Source organism: Centruroides vittatus, unplaced genomic scaffold (assembly GCF_030686945.1).
Source record: "Centruroides vittatus isolate TY-2023 unplaced genomic scaffold, ASM3068694v2 contig_5, whole genome shotgun sequence".
NCBI lineage: Eukaryota > Metazoa > Arthropoda > Arachnida > Scorpiones > Buthidae > Centruroides > Centruroides vittatus.
In genome coordinates, this window is record NW_027122286.1 from 2,605,082 (window position 1) to 2,630,465 (window position 25,384).

The window sequence follows — 25,384 nt, forward strand, 5'->3', positions numbered from 1 at the left end:
GCCACGTCCCAAATGAGGCAATGGAACAGTCTGAACTGGCTCTTCGAAGATGAAGTTGCTCGGTTTTCTGTTAAATGACCAAAATAACCATCAATCAGAACGGTTTGAAGTTGTAGCTGTTAATTAGTGAATGAAACCTTAAATTTCTTTTGTTACACGATCCAGCTGAAATGTAGCTTAAGTTTAACACACCGAATAAGCTTTGCAGAGGATGGAAATTAATAAATTCCTACAAGAATGAATAGACACGATGCTAAACATGCTGATTACACTAAGGGTTTCTAAGCGTTAAAACCACTTTTGGTGTTAAAATATAGAAGAAAATTAACAAAAATTACTAACAGGAGAAAGCTTCCTTTAATGAGAAAAATTGTTACAAGCAATCAATAAAATTGATTTTTTCATCAATAAAACTAATTGCAAACTCTTGCTACCAAGCTAATAGTATTGAGTTTCATTTTCTGTCAATAAAAGTAAAAATTAAAATTAAAATAATTAGCAAATAGAAGAAAATTTTCCTTATATTTAAAAAAAAAAATACAATTTCTAAAAGTATTTTTAAAATTCTTCTTTCATAATTTTATTCATAATTAATGAGGAACTTGTCATTTTACTTCAATTAGATTTAAATAATGAGGAATTCGAGTATGTTAATGTATTCGTTCCTTCTTAAATCTAAAAATTCTTTATTATTTTCTTTAATTAACGAAATATCTAAATTATCATTAAGCAAAAATTTACAAGTAATTACGTTTTAATAATATAACATTCTTTGAATAGTCAGAAATTATATCTTGAATAACAACAACTTGTAATGCCGTTGTAATAAATCATTTTAAGCTGTTGTTCTTACTTAAAAGAAGGAATTTTTATTTAAATATTTAAAAAAAAACTGATTACTTTTTTAATAATATTTAAATACTGTACTCCAAGCCTAAAATCAAATTTCCTCACATCCTTTTTGGCTATTCAATTGACTGTAACTCACTAATTACATTTTATTAAAGCAAATTCCTCATTAAAAATATTACAAAATTAATCATTTTTAACAAATATATTAATAAAATTTTAATACCTTTGAAAGCAAAAAAAATCAATCAAATAATTGCATGAAATTATGAATACTGTAATGAAATAGACCTATTAATTTACAAAAAATTCGTTGAAAAAAACCGTTGAAATGGTTTTAAATATGACCCAAAAGAAAAAAAAAGGGAAATTGGCAAAATTAATTTGGAAAAGTTGGAAAAATTTTCTGTAAAAGAGTCGAGAAGAGTGGATTTCGGGTAAGAACTTCCTTCTATTCTTAGCTTCAACATTATTTATTAGGAAGGGGAAAAGTAAAGTTCGATCTTTGCATAAAAAGATGCACATAAATTCAAGAAAATTCTCTTCAATTTAGCACAAAATACTAAAATTTTATGCAGTTTTTCCATCGTATACATTAGCTAAAGAAATTGTAAAAGTTTCCCTAAACAAAATTTATCTCCGAAAAACTTAAAAAAAATGCAAAAAATGATGTCGTGAGTTAAAGTAAATGAAATATGAGATATATGATAGATTTTAAGACATAAAATTCGAAAACATTAAATGCCATAACCTTATTGCATTTATTTATTTATTTTTTTTCAAAAAATTTCGCCAAATTTCATCTGAATTAAAAGTGGAAAGAGCGCGCGCGCGGAGTGTCTTTCACCCCCACCGCGTGTTCCCCCTTTTGTCAATTTTACTGAATTTCACGAATGAGAGAAAATTTTAATTAAAAGGTATTAAAATTTAAAGCTGCATTCAAACTTAACCAATTTACATATCAAATGCATTATTATTAATCCGCTAAATAATATTGAAGATAAAATTTTCTAAAACGGGGAGGGAGGAAAATGAATTTATATATATATATATATATATATATATTTATTTATTTATTTATTTTTATCGAGTAATTACAAAATTTAAATTAAATAAACCATCATTTTGATTTAGGAATGAGTTTTAATAGTGGAAATCATGACGGAAAAGCCTCATTAAGAAGCCTTAATACACAGTTATTATTAAGCTAGTCGAGGAGACCAACTTCGACGTTATAATTATTTAAGACTTTACATAATTATTATTAAGAAAGGAATATTCTTAGATGCCGTCTGCTGTGAGCAGGAATATTTATTAAAAAAAGAAAAAAACTACGTTAGAATTACGCATGGAAACTATTAAGAAAGAGAATGTTCAGGCGATTTCAACTGACACTTGTGATAACAATTTGAAGTGAAGATGTTTAGAGAGAATATGATTATTTTCATTTAATATTCACTATTTGGGAAAAGAATATTGAAAGAAACTGTAAAAGAGAGATAATGTCCACAAATTATCAGGTGGAAAGGCTATTCTAAGAAAGTAAAGAGAGGGAGGAAAAGATTAGAAAGAGAGGAAGAAATTAGAGTTCAAACAGAGAAATATTCAGAGAAATCAGTAAAGAAGAGAATACTCAAAGCAACTACAAAGAATATTTATTGAAATTGTTAAGGAAAAGACTACTAAAAATCATAAACAGAGTGAATATTCATTGAAATTACTGAAGGAAAGAATATTCGTGAAACTATAAGAGAAAAAACTATTCAAAATAAAGTACTGTATATAAGAAGAGATAATATTCATGAAAACTAGTAGTGAATAGAATATTTAAAAGAAATTACAGAGAGAGAATCCGCAGAAATTGCTTTAAAAAGGCAGCTTAAACATGTCACTAAATAAAAACATCGATGTGGACTGAAAGAAAAGACTATTCGCAGAAACTTAAAATAACACAAATATTTGTAAAGATATTTACGGAAAAATAAAATAAATGATTATTATAGAAACTAATAAGACCAAGAATAGTCATAACGAATATTAAAACGGAGGCTATTCAAAAGAAAGTATTATAGAAGAGAAATTCATAGAAACATTCGAGGAATCATATTAATCCGCTATTTTTTTCCCTTCAGAAAGCCTAAATGGCGTATAAAGTTACCATATGGAATCACGTAACAAACAGCGCTATTTGCTCTAACGATTCCTACGAAAAAAAAAAAACTACCAAATTGGACAAAAGAAAACTAAAAACACAATTTGAAGAAATTTTAGGAAATCTTTTAGTGTTTTTTCCCCTTATCTTCGCTTTTTGCGCTTTATTTTACCAAGAGAATCTTATGATTGTCCTACAGGAAGGAGGGCCTATCATTTTTTAGGGTTTTAATAGTGCCAAACCTTAAAAGAATTAAGATAAAAATACAGGATATACGAATATACAAACGATATAAAGATTTATTTACAGGAATATCCAGTATCGTGTTAGATAGGACGAATATAATTTCATGCTTTTTTAGATCGACTGTCGCTCAGAAGAAAAGAAAAAAGACCAGATATATATATATATTAATATTCCCAAGCCATCAAATTTTGATAGACAGGACCAAAAGATGGTCAACATTGCAGAAAATCATCTTATAAAACTCATCTCTGTAGTGGAACAGGTGGGAGAAATCCCACAGGTAGAAGTGAAATATAGACGTGAGTAGACATATTGGAAATCAATAAAGTTCGCACGTAGCTTGTTTAATTTGCTAGCTTTACGCCCGAAAGGACGGGCAGCTTATTAAAAAGAGAATCCGTCACTATATATATGACTATATTCAAAATATTTTGTTCAACTATCAAAATTCCTCCTCCTCCTCCTGCATGTTTCGTTATGAACCTCACGTAGTGTACCTAGTCGCAAACCCAGCGATTTTTATGGTTAGAGTTCGCAATTTTTTTCCATTTTTCGGAATAAATTAAATTTTAAACTAAATAGGAAATCATATAATTACAGAATTTTTAATTTTAATTAATTTTTTGGCCCTTAAATTAGATAACATCTCTTAAAGAGGCAAATTTCAGATGATCATTAATTAGGTTGCTTCGAAAGTATTCTCTAATTATAATAGTTTTTAAACAAAATAATGTGATATTTTAACAGAAAAATTAATTTTTCTACAAGTTTTTCCTTTAAAAAGTTCTTAAAAAACGTGAAAACCTTAACGAAGAACGTTCAGCAATAGAAGAAGAGATCTATAATAATAAATTACCTTTAAAAAATTATAAATTCTAAAATATTTCAAAATTATTTCATAAAATCTACTATAATTTAAAGCAAAAAGCAACAAATCAATTTTAAAAAACTATAATTAAAAACCCTCATCCTTCCGCAGATGCCCAAGATTCGGATGATAAATTCCGAGAAAATGGAAATAAAATTAAATATATAACCTTAAAAACTTCTATATAAATATAAAATAAATATATATTTAGACGAATTTTCCTAAGAGTTTTTTGGTTTATTCAAACGAGATGTCTCATAAAAACGAGATAAGTCAACACCAATGATATTACTCCCTATATATTTATATTTATATCAGTTGATATTGGTTGATAGGTAATCGTTTATAAAAAAAAAAGAAAGAAAAGAATTAGTTATAGTTCAAGATAAAACATAAGCCATTTAATATCACTTAGGACCTAGGATATAATCCCTAATCGTATTAATAATACCGAAGTAGAATTTGGATAGATCTAAAAGGATATAATTCAATGTAATTTTTAAAAATAATTAAACAGAAAATGAAAGTATACATTTAATATTATAAAATTGAACTTCTAACATTCTTAATCTACGAATATTTTTTAAATATCTTTAAATATTTTAGTTATAAAGTTTAATATAAAATGTCAATAGTTCGTATGGCATTCTCTCTTAACAGTAAATTTTTAAAGGTTAATTTGTATGACAAATGTCGAATTTTTTTGAAAGGAAAAAGTAATAAATAAATCAAATTCTAAAAATTTATACTTCAACTTTAAATATAATATGATTTGTTTTATTGTGAAATTCTTATTAAAAGATTATTTAAAAAGTGGATATTCAAAATTACGTTATGTTGAAGAGCATTAATTAATTTGCATATATTACAATATACTTCATTTTATAAAAGATAAAGTAAATGCCAACAGAAATTTACGGCCCAAGTCATAGAGGAGCCTCAAAAATATAGTATTTTACGTAAAAAAAAAATTCGAAAGTAACAAATTAGTGTCTTGCCCCTGTACATCATACTTTCCTGCCAGCAGTAGAGAATCTAACTCTTTTCAGGGAAAAAGTTTTTTAATTGAAATAACGTGACTTCCGATCTACACCGGACGTACGTATATAGTTAATCAGCGCCTCTTACCCTCAAGCTTTTCATATCTGGTTTCAGCTTTCATCTCCCTAACTCCGTTCTCGAGATTAAGGAAGGACAGACAAACAGACACGCGAAAGTGGGAATTTATAGGTCTACAATTGGATAGTGATAACATTATTCTTTCTTATATTTTTATGGCTGCAGAGAGGGGTGAGGCATCTCATCTCATTTCTCCGTTTTATATTTGAGAAATGAAAGGCGTCACCCTTCATTCTCATATTTGTAACTACCTTGGACCAAACCTCTCATTTCTCAGCCTGAGATAATAAATTTATGATAAATTACTTTTCAGATTTTATGACAAATTTCAGTTTCTATATTGCATTTAAATCATTTAAATATGTATATATATATTTTTTTTTACATAAAATTTATTAATGATATGAAGACACTGTGGCCTAATATACACACACACACACCTGTATCCACAATAATAATGCATTTAATAAATCTAATTACTTAGAGTACAAAATACTTTGTTAACTTAACTGCTAAAGTCTTAAATAATTATAAATTTTATAATTAAATTTAAGAATTATAACATACATTGAAAATAATTACTACTTTAACTTAGATTTAAACTAAACCTATGAAAGAAATGTATAGTTTTACATCATTTTCGATCTTCGAGGCGTCGATTTATAGATTAAATATCTAAATAATAAATTATTATTATTGTTATTTTAATTAATTTGCATTAATTAAAAGATTTTAAGCTGTGGTATAGCACACGAAATAGAACTAAGGCAGTTTTTCTAATTAAGAAAATTGTAACAATTATTAAGCTTAAATAGGAAAAATTACTAAATTTATACCAAAAAAAATTGTTTTTAACTATTTTTAATGGTTTTTTTCAAGAATTTTAACAAATTTTTGAGAAAACCGGAGCAAAATGACGATTAAAGGCAACGAATTTGTGTAGCATTCACTAATCACGCTTTAAAGTCTTGCTAAACTAGAAATTCTCTTTACAGATTATTATTATTTATATAATCTATCAATATATTTGGAAATTTCTAAGAAACGAAAATGACATCGCAATGTACAAACATTAATTAAGTTTTAATCATAATTAATATTAACAAAGCATCGGGGGAACATAATTTATCATCGTAACTTTTTAAATGAAGATTTATTTTACGCTGTCATATCATTTTAAACCGACCAATTACATACTTTTATTTAATCCGTGGATTTGTAAAAATGTTACAATTGGGAAAATTCCGAATGCCAAAAATACATAAATCAAACAAAATATCAAAACTCATCGCAACACCGCATGAATCCCAATGGGTCTTCTGATACAGCAATGCGTGTTTAATGAACATTTAATTATGTAAGAGCTTTAATTAGAAAGCATGCTTTTCCTCCCCCCGACCTCTAATTAACAGAGTACTACCACCGTCCCCCCTTCGCATTCTACGATTTTGACCCCTCTTCCCGCTCTCTTGTATACATGATTCATGTTGTTTAGGAAGGAGGAGAGGAGATCAAAGTAGATGTAATCTTTGTCTTGAATATTTGATTCGCGTATGAAAAGATATTTTACTTTCTGTTTATTTAATTTTATGTATTTTTATTAATTTTTCAAATGTAGTATATGTATATATATATATATATGGAAAATTAGAAGAGATTAAATATCCTTCGACCTTTCCTCCCTCTGCGAAGAATTCAAAACAGTCACTTACTACGAGCTATAAAATTAATAAATTTTATTAAAGAAAAACTTATTTTACAGAATAAATAAACATTTCTTATTCTAAACGTAAAAATATTTCAAATTTCCTCTATGCATGACTAATGTATTCCACGAATTAATCATCATAAATGGATCACGATTCCTGATCAAGTATGTCCATTTTTCTTTCATTTTATTAGCGAAACGGAACAAAGATTAAACTCATATCCATGCTGATATTAAAGAGTAGACTAATATTAAAGAGAGAGAGAGGGAAAAAATGGTAGAAACGTGTTGGATAAATATTTATGTTTACAAGCTCCAACCAATAAGCCTGTCTTATTGGAATCAGCCAGCAAAAGAAATTATTGATAATCCTGCTATACAATTTCTCCCACGAAAAGCCCTTATATAAATATTTCCTACTTAATTTTCCTTAAAAATTATAATATTTTAAGTGATTTATCAATGATTTAAATTAACTTAAAATTAAGAAAATTTTGTTAATGTCTTTCTTTAGAGGAAACGTGAGAAATGAACTTTTCATACAGTTAAAAATGAAAAATATGGAAAAAATGATATTTAATTTTGATTGTAGTCTCGCTTTAGGAAGTCAAAACAATAATAGAGTTATTTTACAAGTATTTGTATCAGAAAATAACAAATGGGAAGAAGCAAAGATGGATCCTAGATGGACAATTCCTAGGATCTAGGAATCCTGGACTAGGATTAATTATACTAATTAATTTCTTATTACTATACAAAAAATTATGGCAAATCGTGTAAAACGTATGTAAAAATACTATAAAAACAAATTTTGTTTTAAAACGATCGAGAATATTGGTTTGTGTTCAAGTAGGCATAATCATGTGCAAGTTATTTAGAGATAAAACAGTTTTAATGCTTTTCAATTAGTTCAGATGTCGACCAAAGACGTTTCTAAGCTGATGTGTGAAGTACTAAAGTGTTTACTGTACGAATGTCTTGCACAAGATTACGTTAAACATTTAATAAGATATTAATAAATAAGAAAGCTTTAATATCTTATAAATTAGCTGTAAAACATCTTTGTTCAATACCTAAGCTAATTGAAAAGCATTCAAACTCGCTTCTTAAAGAATACCTTGAATCTGATTATGATAAACTGAACACTGAACAAATTTGTCTTTAAAGTGAAATTAATTCAATATTCCTTCGACTTTCAACATCTCTGTTAAACTTCATGAGTATTAAAAATTTTCTCCCCCCAACGTCCATGCCAACAATCTGCTTTAAGCATAAAGCAAAACTCAGTAAACTTAGCTGACAAGTGAATCGAAAATATGTAAAGATTTAAGCGATATTCTTCACTCTCCTGAATAAAAAAAAATTAAATTAAACATCTTTACGCCATTTTTTATTTTAGTTGTAAACTTCTGATAGATTCTTAGCCATAAATTTCTTTAGTTCGTACCGAAGTCTTTCATTTATGGCGTTATTGGATCACTAAATTTCCTAATACTCTGCACTGATACTTACGTGAGGTATATGCAATAAATATTTTAAAAAATTACTCTTAACAATATATTGAAAGGGACAATGGATTTTGTTAGGAATATAAAAAGAAAATAGAAAAAAAAAATATACTAGATTTTCGAGGCCGATAAAAGATTTAAAAATAAGATACGATGCTATAATTCTATCGATTTCGCTCCCATTATTTGCAAAATGAAACGAATTTTTCTTAATTTGAATCCTTTAAAAGATTGAAGTATCAATTTTTCGATAACTTAGACAGAAGAAAAGACGAGGAAATCATGATAGATAAAGATGAATAAGCAGAATGTAAGCCTATAGAAACACGAAAGGAAACAGAAAGAATACATAATTACGAGAGAGAGGAATAAAGAAAAATGATGATGAAAACATGGAAAGTTTAGTGAAAATCTTGGACAAGAAACGATAAAAAAAAGCTTAGAAATCAAGGGAATAAGTAACAAAAACAAATAAACATTAGTCAATTAAACATAAAGAGTATAAAATTGCAAAATATGGAAAGTTTAGAGCGAGAAAATATTTTAAAAAAATAATAATAATAAATTGAAAAAAAATCCAGGGCGGTCCAAAGTAACTAATTGCTAAAGTCAATTACTGTATTGTTTTATTCAAATACTGTTTTATAGAGATTTTGTAATTTCTAAGTACCTACTTAGAAATTACAAAATCTCTTCAAAATAAGATTATTCTTGTTTAATATACAAATTACAATGCTTTGACGTATGAAATTTACGATTTATATACACAAATGTACTCGGAATACATACAAAAATTACAATTAACTGACTTTGGACCACCATGTATAATTAGAAACTGGCTTAAATATTCGTTTATTACACAGAAACAATATATTATTGGAAAATATATAAGAGAAACAAACCCCAAAACTTGTAAAAGATCAATTAGAAGACGAATAATTAGAAAAAGCAACACAGAAACACACTTAAGTATTGATTATAAAACGAATAATACATAAACGGGTAAACATGGAGAAGAAAGAGAAAATTTAATGAAAAAAACTGAACAAAACCTTGATTAAAGTGTAATAAAGTAAGAGAAAATATAATTCAACTACTCGTAGAGATCTTAAATATAAAAAAAAAAACCAAATATCAGAGGCCATGTTTAACAAGTAATACGAGTAAATCACTTGGCGCGGTGTGTGTGCACTTAACAAGTTTTTCAGATGCTGACCGTTAAACAAGCAGCGAAGGGCACGCACTGGAAGAAGAAAGAGCAAAAGCAAAAATATTTGTAATCACAAAAATCACCAATTAGACTAACAGTAACACTAATTAAAGGCATATTAAGTAGAGAACGTGTTGCGTGAAAAATAATCGTAAATGGAAAGCGAGACACCTGCACGACAAAACGTACTACGTGACGTGATTTGATGAAACGGTCTCTTTGTTGTTACGGACCAGAGACTTCTGTTACGTTACGGACAGAAAACACAGTCGACCAGGGTTTGTACATAAAGGGAATGAAAAAGGAAAAATCTGATCTACGCACTGCTCTTTCTAATTATTAGCATAAAGAATATTTTAATTACTAAGATAATTGGTTATTTTATATTCTTAACGGGTGGTTAACGTTCGGCGATAATTCAAATCCTTTTCGCGTAACGTTTAAATAATTAATTTTTCTTTTTTTTTCTTCTTAATTTTTGCTTCGATATAATGAAAAAGAAGCACTAAGATTCCCTGTATTAAAACGTTATAAAAATATAATTAACAGGTTCGAAAGATGCTCTTGAAAATTGCTAATGCTTTTCATTTAAATATTTAAATTAAGCGAGTAAATTTTGAGGAAATATGATAGGAAAAAGTGTGTTAAAATTCGAAAATATAAAATCAATTTAATAAGAATTTTAATCGATTTTTTCAAAAGTCAAGGAAATTTATATAATGTTAAGTTAAAAGCGCGCTACATCGTGGAAGCTAGAGGCTAAGAAGCTTTAAAAAAGTTCAAGAATTAAGGTTAACTTTTATCAAAATAAATGCTGATAAATAAAATTTTTACTGATTTTTGTAAAATATAATAATAATTCTATTGGTAAAACTTATAAAAATCGCAAAAACTTCACCAACGAGAAGCGGTAATCTTAAACCATTTTATCTTAAAAAAAATAAATAAAAATAATTAAATTAACATCAACGCGTAAAAATTAATAAATAAACAATTTCTAATTTAAAACATAATTTTTATTTAAAAAAAATAAATTTTAAAACTCGGAAACATTCAGAAGTAGGAGTCTTTAAACGAAAAAAAAACCCCAATCTCAGAGCTTAAAAAATTAATAAATTTAAAAAACTAACGAAACTGTGTAAAGAATTTAATTATTTTTTTTTTATTAAGAAAAGTCGCAAGTTTCAATTTATTTGCAAAATATTGAGAAATCTTATGAAAAGATTAGCTTATATCATAACAATCACAGTCAGGAGACTAACATTTTCTATAGCTTGAGGCATGTTCACTTATACAGCTAGAAAACGAAAATTAAAGTTTCGTTTATGGAATAAGAAAATAAGGGGGAAAAAAAGTAAAATAAAATAAACCACAAGAAAACTGTTTAAAATTCCAACAAATATTTGCTGAACGGTTAGAGAAGCATATTGCTTGTCATTTGTCAAGTTTTATTATTACTTTTTTTTTATTTTCCTGTTGTTGAATTTTTAAGGAAGAAAAGAGTTTAGAAGAAATAAGATTTATGCTTTCGAGAAGAATCTCTACATTAAAATTTCGATGATTTTCTCCCCCTTTCTTATACAAAAACCGAACACGCATTTATTTAAAGTAATTACACTTACGGAGAAGGGCTATTCTATCGAGAAAATAGAGGAAATTTGTTTAAATTTTCTTATTAAACAGACCTTTAGAGTTATAGGAACAATTAATAATCGAATTTTTATCGCGAGATTAGTCAAAGATCCGTTTTGTTGACTCTTAAAAAGGTTGAGAGATCAGTTACTCAGTTAACTTCGTTAAAACGGTTATAAAAATTCTGTATCAACGCGCACGAAATCGAAATTTTGCATTTTTGTAAAAAGGCAATTCGGTTAATGTAATGAAAATTAATTTTCAAAAATTTAACCGTTAGAAATTGCGTTATTTGTCGATATCGCTTTATTGTTTATAATCAGATTATCCAACTAGTAAATCGCGAACGCTTTGAAGGTCACGAATCTATTCTTAGACGATGCCACGGGCTTTTGAAAAGATTGCAAATGAAAAAACAAGTTGAGAAATAACTAATTAGGAATATTTAATGAAGAATCCAATAGAATTTTTTCGCCTAAATTGTTTAAATCATTAAATTCGTTTTTGTTCATGAACTTCTCTGGAATAATCTGATGGATGGCAATTGATAGCGATGTTAACATTATTAGAACGATTGTACAATAAATAACGTTTAGAATGTTTATTCAATTACAAACAATACAGAATTGCTGTTGGCAGATAAGAGTTCGTTTGCATCACAATTGCATCATTAAGTGATACAATTTGAGTAGATAGTGATGCATAGAATTTACAATCAACGAACCCTCGGTAATCATGTGATAAGATTTCAAAAATCGAAAACTCAAAGCATCTTGTAATTCTTTTCTCTTGAATTTATTCATTTGTTTATTTTTACTATCGATTTTATTATAAATAAAATCACGTATAATGATATTTATGAATAATATGCGTAAATTAATCAAAGTGCATTTACCAGAAAGAAAATTTATGAAAATTTATTTCAATTCTTGAAAATTATATAAATAATCAGAAATCTTCAGAAATAATTGCATATTTTAGTTGGAAAAACTGTTTTTTTTTTTTTTTTTATTCAGGAGTGTATATAAATTCTGAACGTTCACAATTATATTCCTCAACTACTGAAATGAATCATTGTTCAGAATTCTTGAACATTAATATTATCAACGTTAAATCATATAAAATTACATGTAATCATTATTATAATTATACATCTCAAAATTCTATAACTACCAGTTAATAATGTAATAAAAAGTTGCAAGTCCTAAACATAAATTTTCATGATTCTATAACACTTATGACTATGGAATTTTAAAATCCTGAAGAGCTGTTTCATCCACGAAAGATTTTTTTTTGTTGTAAAAATTAAATCTATGTTAAATTTTACATAATAATTGATGTGTATATAAATATATAAGTTACTACTAAAGATTCCATAAGAATTAGTAATATTATGGAAAATCGAACGTCCTAAACAGGAATTTTAAGATTTTATACCTTCAAACAGGTTATGGAATCTTGAAATTCCTGTTCAAGACTTTCAAGTTTCTATATTATTGATTATTGTGAAATCTCAAGATGTAAATTATATACATATAAAGAGAGTTAAGAAGTTAAGATTAAATTAGTCTCGAAAAATTTACCAAATTAAAATCTCATTGTAAATTTAAAGAAATTTTCAAAGAAATGAAGATTTGTTTGTAAGAGAGGATACAAATTATTACAAAATCATGCATCATTAATGTATCATATATCAATGTGCTTCAAGTATAATTTTGAGGCAGTTTATTCTTCGAAATCTCATTAAAATCGAGCAAGTTTCAAGTATAAATTATTAGGATTAATTATCTTCGAACTAAATTAACACATGACTATTAAAGATACATCTTCTAGATCACTAATGAGCTGGATAACTGAGTAGTTGCATTCAATAATATCGCCTAACTGTATCCATAAAAATGCAAATTATTTGAAATAATTAAAAATAATTATAGTAATATGTAATTAAATTTAAAGTTTCAAAAATTGATTCTTTGAAATTATGCCACTTAAAATAGTTTCTAAGATGATAACAATCTTACTGAAATTTTGGAAAAATCAATATTTAAATGGTAGAACTATATGATGTAACTTGAGAAAATAAATGCCAAAATTATGCTTAAAACTCAATTTTTCCCGTAAATTGTCTTAGATCCTGTCTATAAAGTGTAAAACAACGAAACTTTAAAATAAAAATTATTTAGTTCTCAGTTCTAACAAGAGATGGCACCAAGCACTTAAGATAAACAGGTGAGTACTTTGTGTGGAGGTTGTCTGCAAATTAGCAATTTTTTTTTTTCATTTTTAAAAATAGAAAATAACTTTTAAAAAATCTAACTTACACAGAGAAAATCCATTATTTAATTCGATAATTTTTATAAATCCTATAAATATTGTCGGTTAACCACTGTAAAGACTAAATTGCTATCTTATTCAAATACTACAAATTTTGCCAAAATTTAACTGGACCATTGTAAAATCCTTTAGCAGTTTTCAACATACAAAACACGATTTTTTAGAGAAAAGAAAAAAAGGTGTGAATTTCACTAACAGAAATCCAAAAAGATTGAAAAATTTTTTGCAAATTTTAAAGATAAATTAGAAGGCATAGTATTAATTATCTCCTTTATGATAATCGATAACTTAATATGTTCACTAATTACCATTTAATACGATATAAAATCAAAGGAGGAGGAAAATCAATAGAGAAGCCATAGGATTCCAAAAATCCAAGAGAGTTTAAGATAACGGTAAGCTACAACAGAGCTAATTGTCGTTAATGAAGAGAAGAGAATCTTTTTGAGGAGAACGAATGAGACAAAGGGTGTAATTAACTGTAGTTTGGGTCGTCTAATTGCAGTCATTAGAAGCGATTCATTTGCACCTGTCTTGTATGTTACAAAGGATAACAAGATAAATTAGGATTAAACCTTTTGCTGAAAATAATACACACACAACCCTTCCTCTATTGGAAATGCTCCTATTCTTAGAAAAATTATTTGTTTAGTGTCTACGCTCGCATTAGTTATAATTGTGTTTTTGGAAGGAAATGGAGTTTTTTTTATATATCCTTTCTGATATTTTTAGAAAGTTTTGTAGCCGCCCTAATTGCGTTGTTGTTATTTTTTGAAGATAATTCTGTAACGTTAGTTTAGTTTATGTTGTTATTTTAATTCTAAAACAATTCAATCATCATGAATATCTCGCAGGAATAAAATTATTGCGAATGGATGCTTTAACCAATGCGCTATTTTAAAAATCCTGCTAAGAACTTATCATAATGCGTGTTGTTAGAATTTATTATGCTGTAACTCTAAATTTTATGCTAAAATTTATTAGTTACTGTAGTTCTGCCAAACAAGAGTAAGAAAAGAATTAACAGGATGAATGAAAACTATCGATTTGGATCTATGAATCCGTTGGAGATTAAGATTTTTGCTTAAAAAACCAACGATTTATTCAAAACAAATTATGGTTAATCACTATCAGCAATGGAACCGATGAATAAACGAGATAAAACGCGTTTCTTATAATCTAAAAATGAGCTTTTATTGCTTATAAACTCATTCGAATTGGAGCTTTATCGTGGTGGTACACAATAAAGCTCCAGTTCAAAAGAGGATTTAAATTGAGCCTTATCCCAATAAAAGAATTAAAATTAAAGAAACAAACTTACCGAATATAATCTGTCTTGCACAGGATCATTCCCGCTTTTGTAAAACATGAACTTCCAATGTCCGCCAGTGTCGCCTGGCAACATGTGCATTTCAAGCAACCATTGTGCCAATACCGATCGAGTGCATGAAGAAGAAATCTGTCCATGATTTTTCCACCACATCCTGCGCAACAACGACCTCCTGTATTGCTCGACGGAGGAAGATTCTGTTGCTGATGTGGTATCTGATGAGTTACCATATTACCACTCATGTTTCCACTCGGATGGTGTGACACCATCCCGATCATCCCGACCGAAGGGTCACCGTGGCCCAAGGGCGGTTGGCCGCTGTGATTCATGTCTGGTTTATGTAAAAGTTCAAAATCAAAATGAACAGAAGGCTAACAGAGGCACCGATCCTGAGCGATGATCATTGCAATGTGATGATCAGATTACCTGAAAGAGAGCAGGAAAAAAGAAAAAACTAATTTAATTCAAAGAATAGTTAATTTATAGAAAAATAATAATAATAAACTTTATAAATTATCATATTTTAATAGATTTTTCGTCTTCTTTTTCATTTATATAAACAAATTTATGCAGTTTCTGATGAGTTTTGCGTAACTTTTTACGCATCAGCACTCGTGAATAGTGGATGCGAGTCAATAATAATTGAGTAGAAAAATATAAAAATATGTTCTTTAAACAAATATTTTCTTTATAAACTTCTCAGGTATTGAAGTATCTTTTATTAATTATTTATAAAATCTATTTTAAAACCATTTACTTTAATTAAAATTGCATTAATTATTAAAATATAAAATTTTCACTTACACAAACTTATCCTCAAGAAACATTCGACTAATTAGAAATTTGTTACCGAAACAATTTTTAATTAATAATTTTAAATAATAATAATTTTTAACAAACAACATTAAGTAGCTTCAAATATGATTGATTTCATTCTTTTTCATAAAAATAATAATAAAAAACACAAAATTTCTACAAATTATAATTAAATTTCTTGAGTGTTTCCTGAGCTATAATTAAATTTTTAACCTTTAAATCTAGAGATCAGACAAGCAGACAGACTACAGGTTAGATAAGTTATATGAATAATGTGAATAAGAAAAATTCATGTTCCATTACCTGTAATTATGCACTTCATTTCTCTGAAGTACAAATAATGTACATAATACAACTCTGCAGAAAGTACTGTACATTTCGATAAGTTAATACACAGTTTATTGTAAAATACAATTAAATTACTAAAATTACAAATAAATTATACTTCCTAACATTGAAAACAAAGCACTATCTTGCTCGATTTAGCATCTTATATGCTAATTTCAGACAATTTTTTGCAAGCTATTCAGGAGGTTACAAGTGTATACCAAAGTGTCGGAATTTGTACATTGAACAAGAAATATCTCAAGTAATGAAGTAATTAAATAAGAACAATTTAGTCATTACAATGATTAACTTTTGAGCTACTCCATATACATAAATACACAAAGAGTTGTAAAAATGTAGAAAACTTGTCACTCATGAAAATAAGGAAGATAATTTTAAATTTAATTAAAATCTGACGGGATGACCCGAGGATTTCTTAAGCCACAATTAAGTCTGTAGCTAAAGCTAGAGATAAGACACACAAATAGGCTGCAGGACAAATGCACGAGAAAAGCGCAATAAGAGAAAACTCGTTATATTACTTCATTAATGCAAAATACGGGAAATTTTTCCTTTATTATCAGCAAAAAACATACATTATAAATCGTTTTCTGCATTTTTTACATATTTAATTATTATTATTATCATTAATCATTTCGTGCTAATAGTCATAATAATGCTACTTTATGCTTCAGGTAGTATCTTAATACAAAAATTTCATTTAATAGTCTCATTTAAATATAATAATAATAATTTTTCTTATTATTTTTCTATAGACGAACGTTCTCATAAATATATACAGTGGACTCCCGCTATAATAAGTACGTCGACTACCGAACTTTCGATGTTAGTTTGTTGGTCCTCACTATTCTTTTGAATAGTGGGCTCTCGACATAGTAAACTCTCAATGAACTGAGCTAAATCTTTCACTATATCAAGAGAGTTCATTACATAAATAGAAGAGAATATGAAATTGCTCACTACATCGGAAATTCCCTATATCGAGTGTCCAGTGTAATTTCCCTTTAACATTTTTATTTATTTTAAAAATCAATTTGATTTAATAAACTTGTTAAGCCTGAATTTTTTGGCTTAAAAAAAATAATAATAATATTTTAAAATTATAAACTCCTGATAAATTGGAAAAACTCAAAAACTTATTCTGAAATATATTTAATAATGCTTAATCTTATTTTAATTAATATTCAAATGCACTTTTTCCATTATTTATATACAATTTAGAGAGAAAAACGAATTTTTTTAGAAAACAAAAAAAAAAGTAGTCGAAAAAGTACAATTTCCAAATTCTTACAAATATTTAATGATTAATTTCCTTCCGTTTGATAAAATAAATAAATAAAATTTTTCTACATTCTGGAAGAGACGAAGAGGAGAACGAGGAAAAGTATTTAGGATAATTTAAGAAATATCCAACAAATGTTTTCGCTTCTTCCTCATCTTCATCCTCCTTAAAATATAGAAAACTTAAGTAAATAGAGGATGGTGGTGATGATGAAAAGAAAATTAGAGAGTGAAAAAATATCCAACGTTTTCCTCTCTCTCTCTCTCTCTCGTCATTCTCTTCATCGTCCTCATCCTATTCCTTAACTTGTTTTCTATATTTTAAGGAGGATGAAGAGAGAGAGAGAGAGAGAGAGAGAGAAAAGTTGAATATTTCGAAAATTACATTAAATATTCTTACTTATCCTCCTCTTCTGAAACAAATAAATACATTTTTCTATATTTTGTTAAATAAAGCAAATTGATAATTAAATATTTGTAAGAATTTATTAATAAAAAAATTTTTATTTACTTTTGAATCTTCTTACGAAATCTAATTATTTTAATTAATAATTCATTTCTTTAGTTTAATTTCCAACGAAAGCAAATTTTGAGAGAATAAAGGGAAAACATTTGTAAATTCTTGCACATATTTAATTATTGATTTCCTTTCATTTGATAAAATATAGAAAAGTAGGAAGATGAAGAGGCGGTGAAGGAGGATAAATGTAAAGCAAAAGAAAAATTTAGGAAAGGAATGGAAAGAAAAATTTCATTTTGAAAATTATACTAAAGAAAATAATAATTATAATTTTGATAAAGTAATTATATAGTTTATATAAAACTTTTTTATTATCTTTGTTGATACTCATTCTAAGTTCAAGGAGTGATTTACATTGAATTGTTCGTTTGATATCAAGTGAGTCGCGCACATTTGTTGAGCCTTGACAATCCTGTATCAGATAGTAGAGTGAGAGTTTTTCGTAATTGCACCAAATACAATGATTATTTGCAAAATTAGTATAACTGTTGTTGATGTAAATAGAATATTTATTAAGGCGTATTTGTGCTATTAGTCTTTTCACATTTAAATTAATTGATTTAGATATATATGGTTGTGAAGATGGAATATGGAGCAGATTGGTGTACCAGGGATGATATTTACTCTGATTTAAACTTGTTTGATCCTTGTTAATAGACTGAGATATTGCAGATTCGATTAATAGAGTACAGCCATATTTCCAGTCTTGCAAATTATCTTTGAATAGCAGGTCAGATACACCGAATGAGTTTAAAATTTTTTGAAACTTAGTTTGCCATAGTTGGTTTGAAGTTATGTTTTTGCTTTTTTTGATAATTTCCTGATATAGAACAATTAAATTATCATCACTTTAAAATTTTATACGGTAGTAGAATTTTATTATACGTTTGAGAAAAAAAAAGGAATGACATATACGGTTGGTTTCGTTACGTATAGCATAACCGGGAATAGATCTTTCTAGATAGAGTAGTTTACGGAGAAAATATATTAGAAAAAGATTCCAGTTTATATAAGTAATCGAGACCCCAAATTGGACTGACATAGTATATAATGGGATTAATTATTGAATTATATAACTTTATATGGATATTCAAGTTTAACGTTTTCAGAGTAGAACATAGATACAAGAGATTGTCAATTGCCAGCTTTCCTTTGTTATTAATAGTAGTTATATGTGCTTTGAAGGTAATATTCCAATCAAATATGACTCCCAAAAAATTAAATTCTTTAACTATTTGTAGGAATAATAATTATAATTAGATTTTGTAAAATAATTAAAAAATAAAATAAATATTTGCAAGAATTTACAAACTTTTATTAACTTTCTTTTGTTTGGTAAAACACAAAGATTAATTTATTTTAAAAGAGGATGAAGAGGAAGGTAAAAATAATTATAATAATTTCCGAAATAGCCAAAAAGGTTCCTTTTCCTTCTCTTATTCATCCTCACCATCCTCTTCAAAATTTAGAAAAAAAGAAAAAAAACACTTAAGTAGGATGACGATGAAGACGAAAATTTTATTGCTTATTTCGTAAATTATACTAATGTAACTAATTGCTAATTATAATAATTAATTTCTTAAAGTAATTAAAAACTACAAGTAAAAAAGTAAATTATCACAAACATTTAATTATTAATTATCTTTTATTTGATAAAATACAGAAAAATCATTTTCAAGTAGGAAGATGAAGAGTAGAAGATGGAATGGAAAGAAGAGAATTGAAGTTAAAGAGAATTTTGTTGGATATTCCGGAAATTATACCAAAGAAAATATTAATAATAATTGTAATTAGATTCTGTAAAGTAATAAAAGACAGAATAACATAATAATAAAGAAAAAAAAAAGAATTAAAATATATTTTAATTCGACTTTGTATCTTGGCCATTTTCTTTATTGGACAATGAAATAATCATTCTTTATTTAAGAAACGGGGTAGAAAAAAAAGAGGAAAAATGCATCCCGCTGCTATGGCAACGACGAAAGTGATCCGGTCAATTACATTCGATCGGGCGGGGGGAAGCCAAGCGGGGATGCGAAATGACACAGAAGAGATAACATCTTAGCCTTATCGCCTCATCTCCACTCTATTGTCCCTTTTCAAATTGTGCATTAGACTCATTAAAAAGAACTTTATACTACGATGCAGTAAGGTAATTACCGTTCTCTAATGGGCCTATATACAATTAACTGAGATATTTTACCCGTAATTATACTGTCTCAATTACACGGTGGTTATTTACGAGTAACATTTCAATCTTATAGACAGGAAGAATTGGCTACCGGAATATGATTGGTTAATGGGCAAATTACGGTAACTGATAAAAGACTTATACTTTATAGAAAACTATCTTTTAAAATATCCTTCGAGCATCCAATCCGGATGCTTTTAAGTATTAAGAAGTTTTGCATGCTTTTACTTTCTAAAACTTTATCATTTATTTTAATTTTTCCTTCGAAATTTCTCATATTAAATCGGTTAAAACTGTCAAAAATGTCGATTTTTATTCAATAAAATTAATTAAATTTTTGAGCTAAAAAAATTCGCTTGTGTTAATTTTATTGTTTAACATTGTATAAGAATTTTGATAAAAAGTAAAATTGAATGCAATATATATTTGATTTTTGTTACTTTTTCAGTGATGGAGTGACGAAGTTGTCTTGTAGTAAACTTAAAAAGATATACATACATTCGAGATTGCTGCACAAAATAGTTAATTTTGATGGAAATTATTGCGTGTTTATTCCATTTAAACAGTTAAAACTCTTGAGTTAAGAACGGCGAGAATCATTCATATTTAACTATTTAAACAGAAACAATACAATAATTCGACTTCATATTGACAATTTTACAGATAGGTACTCTTAATGCTCCTTATACCACAGTCTTTACAAGAAGCACTTAAGATATATATTTCATTAAACTATTAGCGAAAATTACAGAATTTAACCTGTTTATACAGTTAAGAATGAGAAGATTCATTTATTAAGAACAATTTGTCTTATAAAGTATCTAGTAGTAGTATAAAGAGATAGTGCAGTGCAAAATGTTGTAAAGTTGATACTTACAAATGATTCTTGTCATCTTAACTCAACTTTTAGCTATTTAAACAGAAACAATACAATAATTTTCTCCGATATTGGCAATTTTATAACTATATACTTTATGCTCTTTATAAAGCGATGGCGTGAGAAGACTTTAAAGCATATGTCATTCATTATAATTCCGAATATTAGATCAAATTAACGAGTTTATTCCGTTTAAACATCGTAAAAATTGAGACAGAAAAGACTTGTTAAAATGTAAAGTTTATATTTACAAATCATTCTTGTCGTTTTTAAGAAGTTTGTGTATCGCGCAATGCAAAATATTTACTGCTTTAAATACTCCTTAGAAAGCTCTCAAAGCACATCTGCACAAATTAAAACAAATTATTTGATAACGTCAATCAGGTAACGTATCAAAATAAAATTCATAAAAGGCATTTTTCTGCCTAGTCGAATGCAGAAATAATTTAAAGATGTGGAAAAAAATCGAAAAATATCTATACCATTAATCCGGGTAATAAATCTTTATCTAGTCCCTCAACTCGACCTAATTACAGGGGTATTCATTTTATAATTACTTACGAATTGCTATAGGTAAACCATTAAACTTTTATGATGGATAATATAAGAGGAGGAAAAATTCCTCCACATCCGCACCAGAAGGCAAAATACACACGTACACACACAGAAAAAGGAGAGAGAATAAGTTTATCAAGAGATAATAGTCAATCTATATCGACAAATTACCTTTTAACTTAGTATCTTAAGTCTCTATAATTGTTTTAATTCTCTAGTAATAACTTTAATTAATAGGGATTAAATAGGCAACAATTAGGGGAATTTTTATATTTAATACCTTTCGATAAAAGGCATTATATGAAGAGACTTTTACATTAAATAATAGATCAAATATTTTACTAATAATTATATTTGCAATTTGGTAACTATTATATACAATAGAGAATTATTTTGATACTTCGATAACCGTAATTACGAAGGTAATTGAAGTTTATCGTGATTATTTCAATTAACTAGCTTCATACAACAAAAATCTGAAGAAAAATGCGGTAGAATCTTAATTCTTTACAATATTCACAGTTATTAGATACCATAAAGGAGGCCTAAACAAAATGCACAAAAACCTTCATCTAATTACTCCAATTTTCTAACTTAAAACAGAAACATCCAGTAAAAAAATAGAAAAGAATAATCAAGAAAAATTTCAGAAAACTAAAATATTAATATCGTTCATTAATTACCTCGACATTTTAAAGTGTTTAAATTTGTTGGAATTTGAGAAATGCACTTTGAAAACGGAAACAGAGCCCTAAAGGGAAATTGCGGTTTGGCCAAGCATTTTGATTTGTCATTTTAATAAACAATAATGAGGGTTTAGGCCCCCCTCCTCTTTCTCTCTTTATACTTTACTTTGTTATAATGAGAATCGTAAACAACTTGGCGATATTATTACGTTTTCAACCCCCTCTTCCTACGAATTGATGATTATTTGCTTCTTGAAATTGTACGTAATTATATTATAACGAGTCGAGGCGTAACGATACTTCAAAAATTAATTAAAATAGCTTATTTATATAACGTCATTTGCTAATTATGACTCGAAGGAATTAAATTTATGCTAATTTAGTAACAAATCTCTGTATAGATTTAACTATTAACTGCTCATCTTTATATATATACATTTATATATATACATATATGTATATATATTTTATAAATTGTAAGCTTTCGATGATACCCGATTATAAATTTTACTAAAATGAATATTTTAATTAGATTGTTAACTTTAGTAAAATTAATCATGAAATTAATTAAATTTTATAAAGTGTAAAACTAATTTGCAAAGTGTGTAACATTTTAGTAAATTATAAAATTTTCTATTAAATCGAGTCGAAGAATTTATGTAGAAAAATTTGGAAAAAATGCAAGTGAATTTCTTTCAATTTTGTTTTTTTTGGGGGGATATCGAGAAAAACAAGGCATCAAAAAATATACAAAATACTCTGAAAGGATACTAAAAATAATTTTTTTTTAAATACTAGAAAGGTATATACAAAATGGTACTCATAAATAATAAGATACCCCCAAAAAGAATACCTAAACACAAAGATATCAAAAGAATATTTGGGAAATGTTACTCAAAAAGAGATTTGGAAAGGATATGCTAAAAAAGGATACTCCATAAAGGATACCCAAGAAAGAATATTAAAAAAAAAAATACCGGTATACCCAAACAGGATTTCAGATCCTAGTTTGGAACTAAAATACCTTTAAAAAAAAAGGAGATTTTCTTTTTATATTATAGTTTTAGTACTTCTTTCATTCTTTTTTTAAAATTTTTGAGTGTTTGGTATATATGTAAGGATACTACGATGCCAAATCCAAATATAGGCCTATATATAGTACTATAATATATAAAAGGATGCCAGATCTAAATTTTGTCAAGTGCACATTTTATTCTAATATTTATTTTATTTAAATTGCAAAATTTACATTTTAAGATGCAGATCTCTCTCTTCAATTTTCGATCCGGCGTAACATCGTCAGTAAATGGTTCTTAAATGTACTGCCTGAACAATTCGAACGTTAAGATAAAGGACTACGTTACTCCACATACTATTATTGACGTTACGCGATATCTATCGATAACTTGAACTAAAATCTTGGTTAGAATGTTATCTTTTACACACTGCCGTAGTGTAATTGCGTTACTAGTTACGAATATCTTTAATCGCTGGCGATTTCCATGTCAATTCCTGCTTCGTTAGAACTTATATGATGTTGAAAGTGTGTAAAAAAAATATAGGATCGATTTTGTAAATTTCTGTATCACAAAGAAAGAGATTCGATGTTTACATAAAAGAAAGGAACAGTATCAGTTCCTAAAATATAATTTTTTATAAAATTTATTTAATGAAATTCAATTTTACTAGTTGACATAAATTAGATGATAAAATTAGAAATTTACTAAAATAAAACTACACTTTTAGGACTTAATATCAATTTAAGACAAAGCTTTTGGGAAATAAGACGTCTCGCTTTACGACGATTTTTCAGGAACGAGTTAGTTCGTAGAAGCGAGGTTCTATTGTATTTTCTTGTTCTGTGACTATTGTTGAACAGGAAATTAATTACATTCTGGAACTAACGATACATTGAAATTTTCAATTTAACGTTTTAAAAAATAAACTATTTGAAAGTTATGACATATTCAGTAAATTTTTAGATTAAAACTTTACTAATTCATATTATCAAAAATATAATTAATTGTTATAAAAGTTTAAAGGTCTAAAAAGATACTTTGGAATTATATATTATTTCAATTAAATAATATATATTTAATAAATTAATTAATTGGTTTAGACGTTACTTCTTAGATAAAATAAGCAGTAGTGTTAAGTGCTATGAGAATTCAATGGGAATTCTGAGATTTTTTTAGATCTTTTTGAAGATTTATATGAGAATTCTATGAAGATTTCTAATAAAAAATCTTTAAGAATTCTCACAAAATTCGGAGATAACCCGAGATAATATATAACAGATCGCTCATAGAATTAACTCTCTTAACGAAAACTGTAAAACTTGCATGACTTCTACGAGGTTTTTATGAGTTTTATGGCGGTTTCTATGAGCGTTCTACAGCGATTCTGTGAAATTTTATTAAATTTCTATTGAAGTTATATGAATGATATAATGAATTTAAGGTTTGTTACTTATGTTCTTTTTTTTTATTTTTAACCACAATTTTTCTTTTGCGAAACTTCAATAATTTTCTATTTAAGAATGACGAACAGTTTAGCATCAATTCATAAGTACTAAGAATAAAATTATGTAAATCGCTAAAACATAAATTTTTGTTTACAATATATACTGTTATATATATACATACACACAACATACATACATGACAGTATATATTTATGATACTAACTTATTGAATTATTTTTAGATAAAAATCGGTAACAGAAGATGGAAATTTCATTATCTATATTAAAATTTTCATCTTGGTTACACAGAAATATATTTAAAATATACTTTATAAGATGCAGTTTTTGATTAGGATATATTCTCCAATCACTCCTATTCTAATAAAACACATCTATCCTGATCAAGTATTGCTCTATTAACAAGGAAATTTATATTCTTGATCTCAAATTTCATAAACATAGATAAATTATTTGCACAGTTTTTGAATAATTTTGAATTTTTAAACGGTTCTCAGCATTACAATATATAAAATAAAAACCTTAATTAGTTTATATGCATAGATTTTGATTTGTTAGTCAATTTATAATGGAATATTACAAGTATAAAACTAGTATAAATATATAGTTGTATAAAACATTTTTTGTGGTATATTATAAAATTAGTTAAAGAAATACCAATAAATCTAAGCTT

At 27.1% G+C, this 25,384-nt stretch overlaps 1 protein-coding gene across 1 annotated transcript in view; it reads right to left on the reverse strand.

Moving 5' to 3' along the window:
• LOC136978237 (LIM domain transcription factor LMO4-like) overlaps window positions 1-25,384 on the reverse strand; it is a 78,073-nt gene that overhangs the window by 17,754 nt on the left and 34,935 nt on the right. Inside the window, exon 2 of the mRNA XM_067273907.1 lies at window positions 14,948-15,382. Within this exon, the coding sequence (XP_067130008.1) occupies window positions 14,948-15,285 (338 nt within the window). The 5' untranslated portion in view covers window positions 15,286-15,382. The remainder of the gene's footprint in view (window positions 1-14,947; window positions 15,383-25,384) is intronic.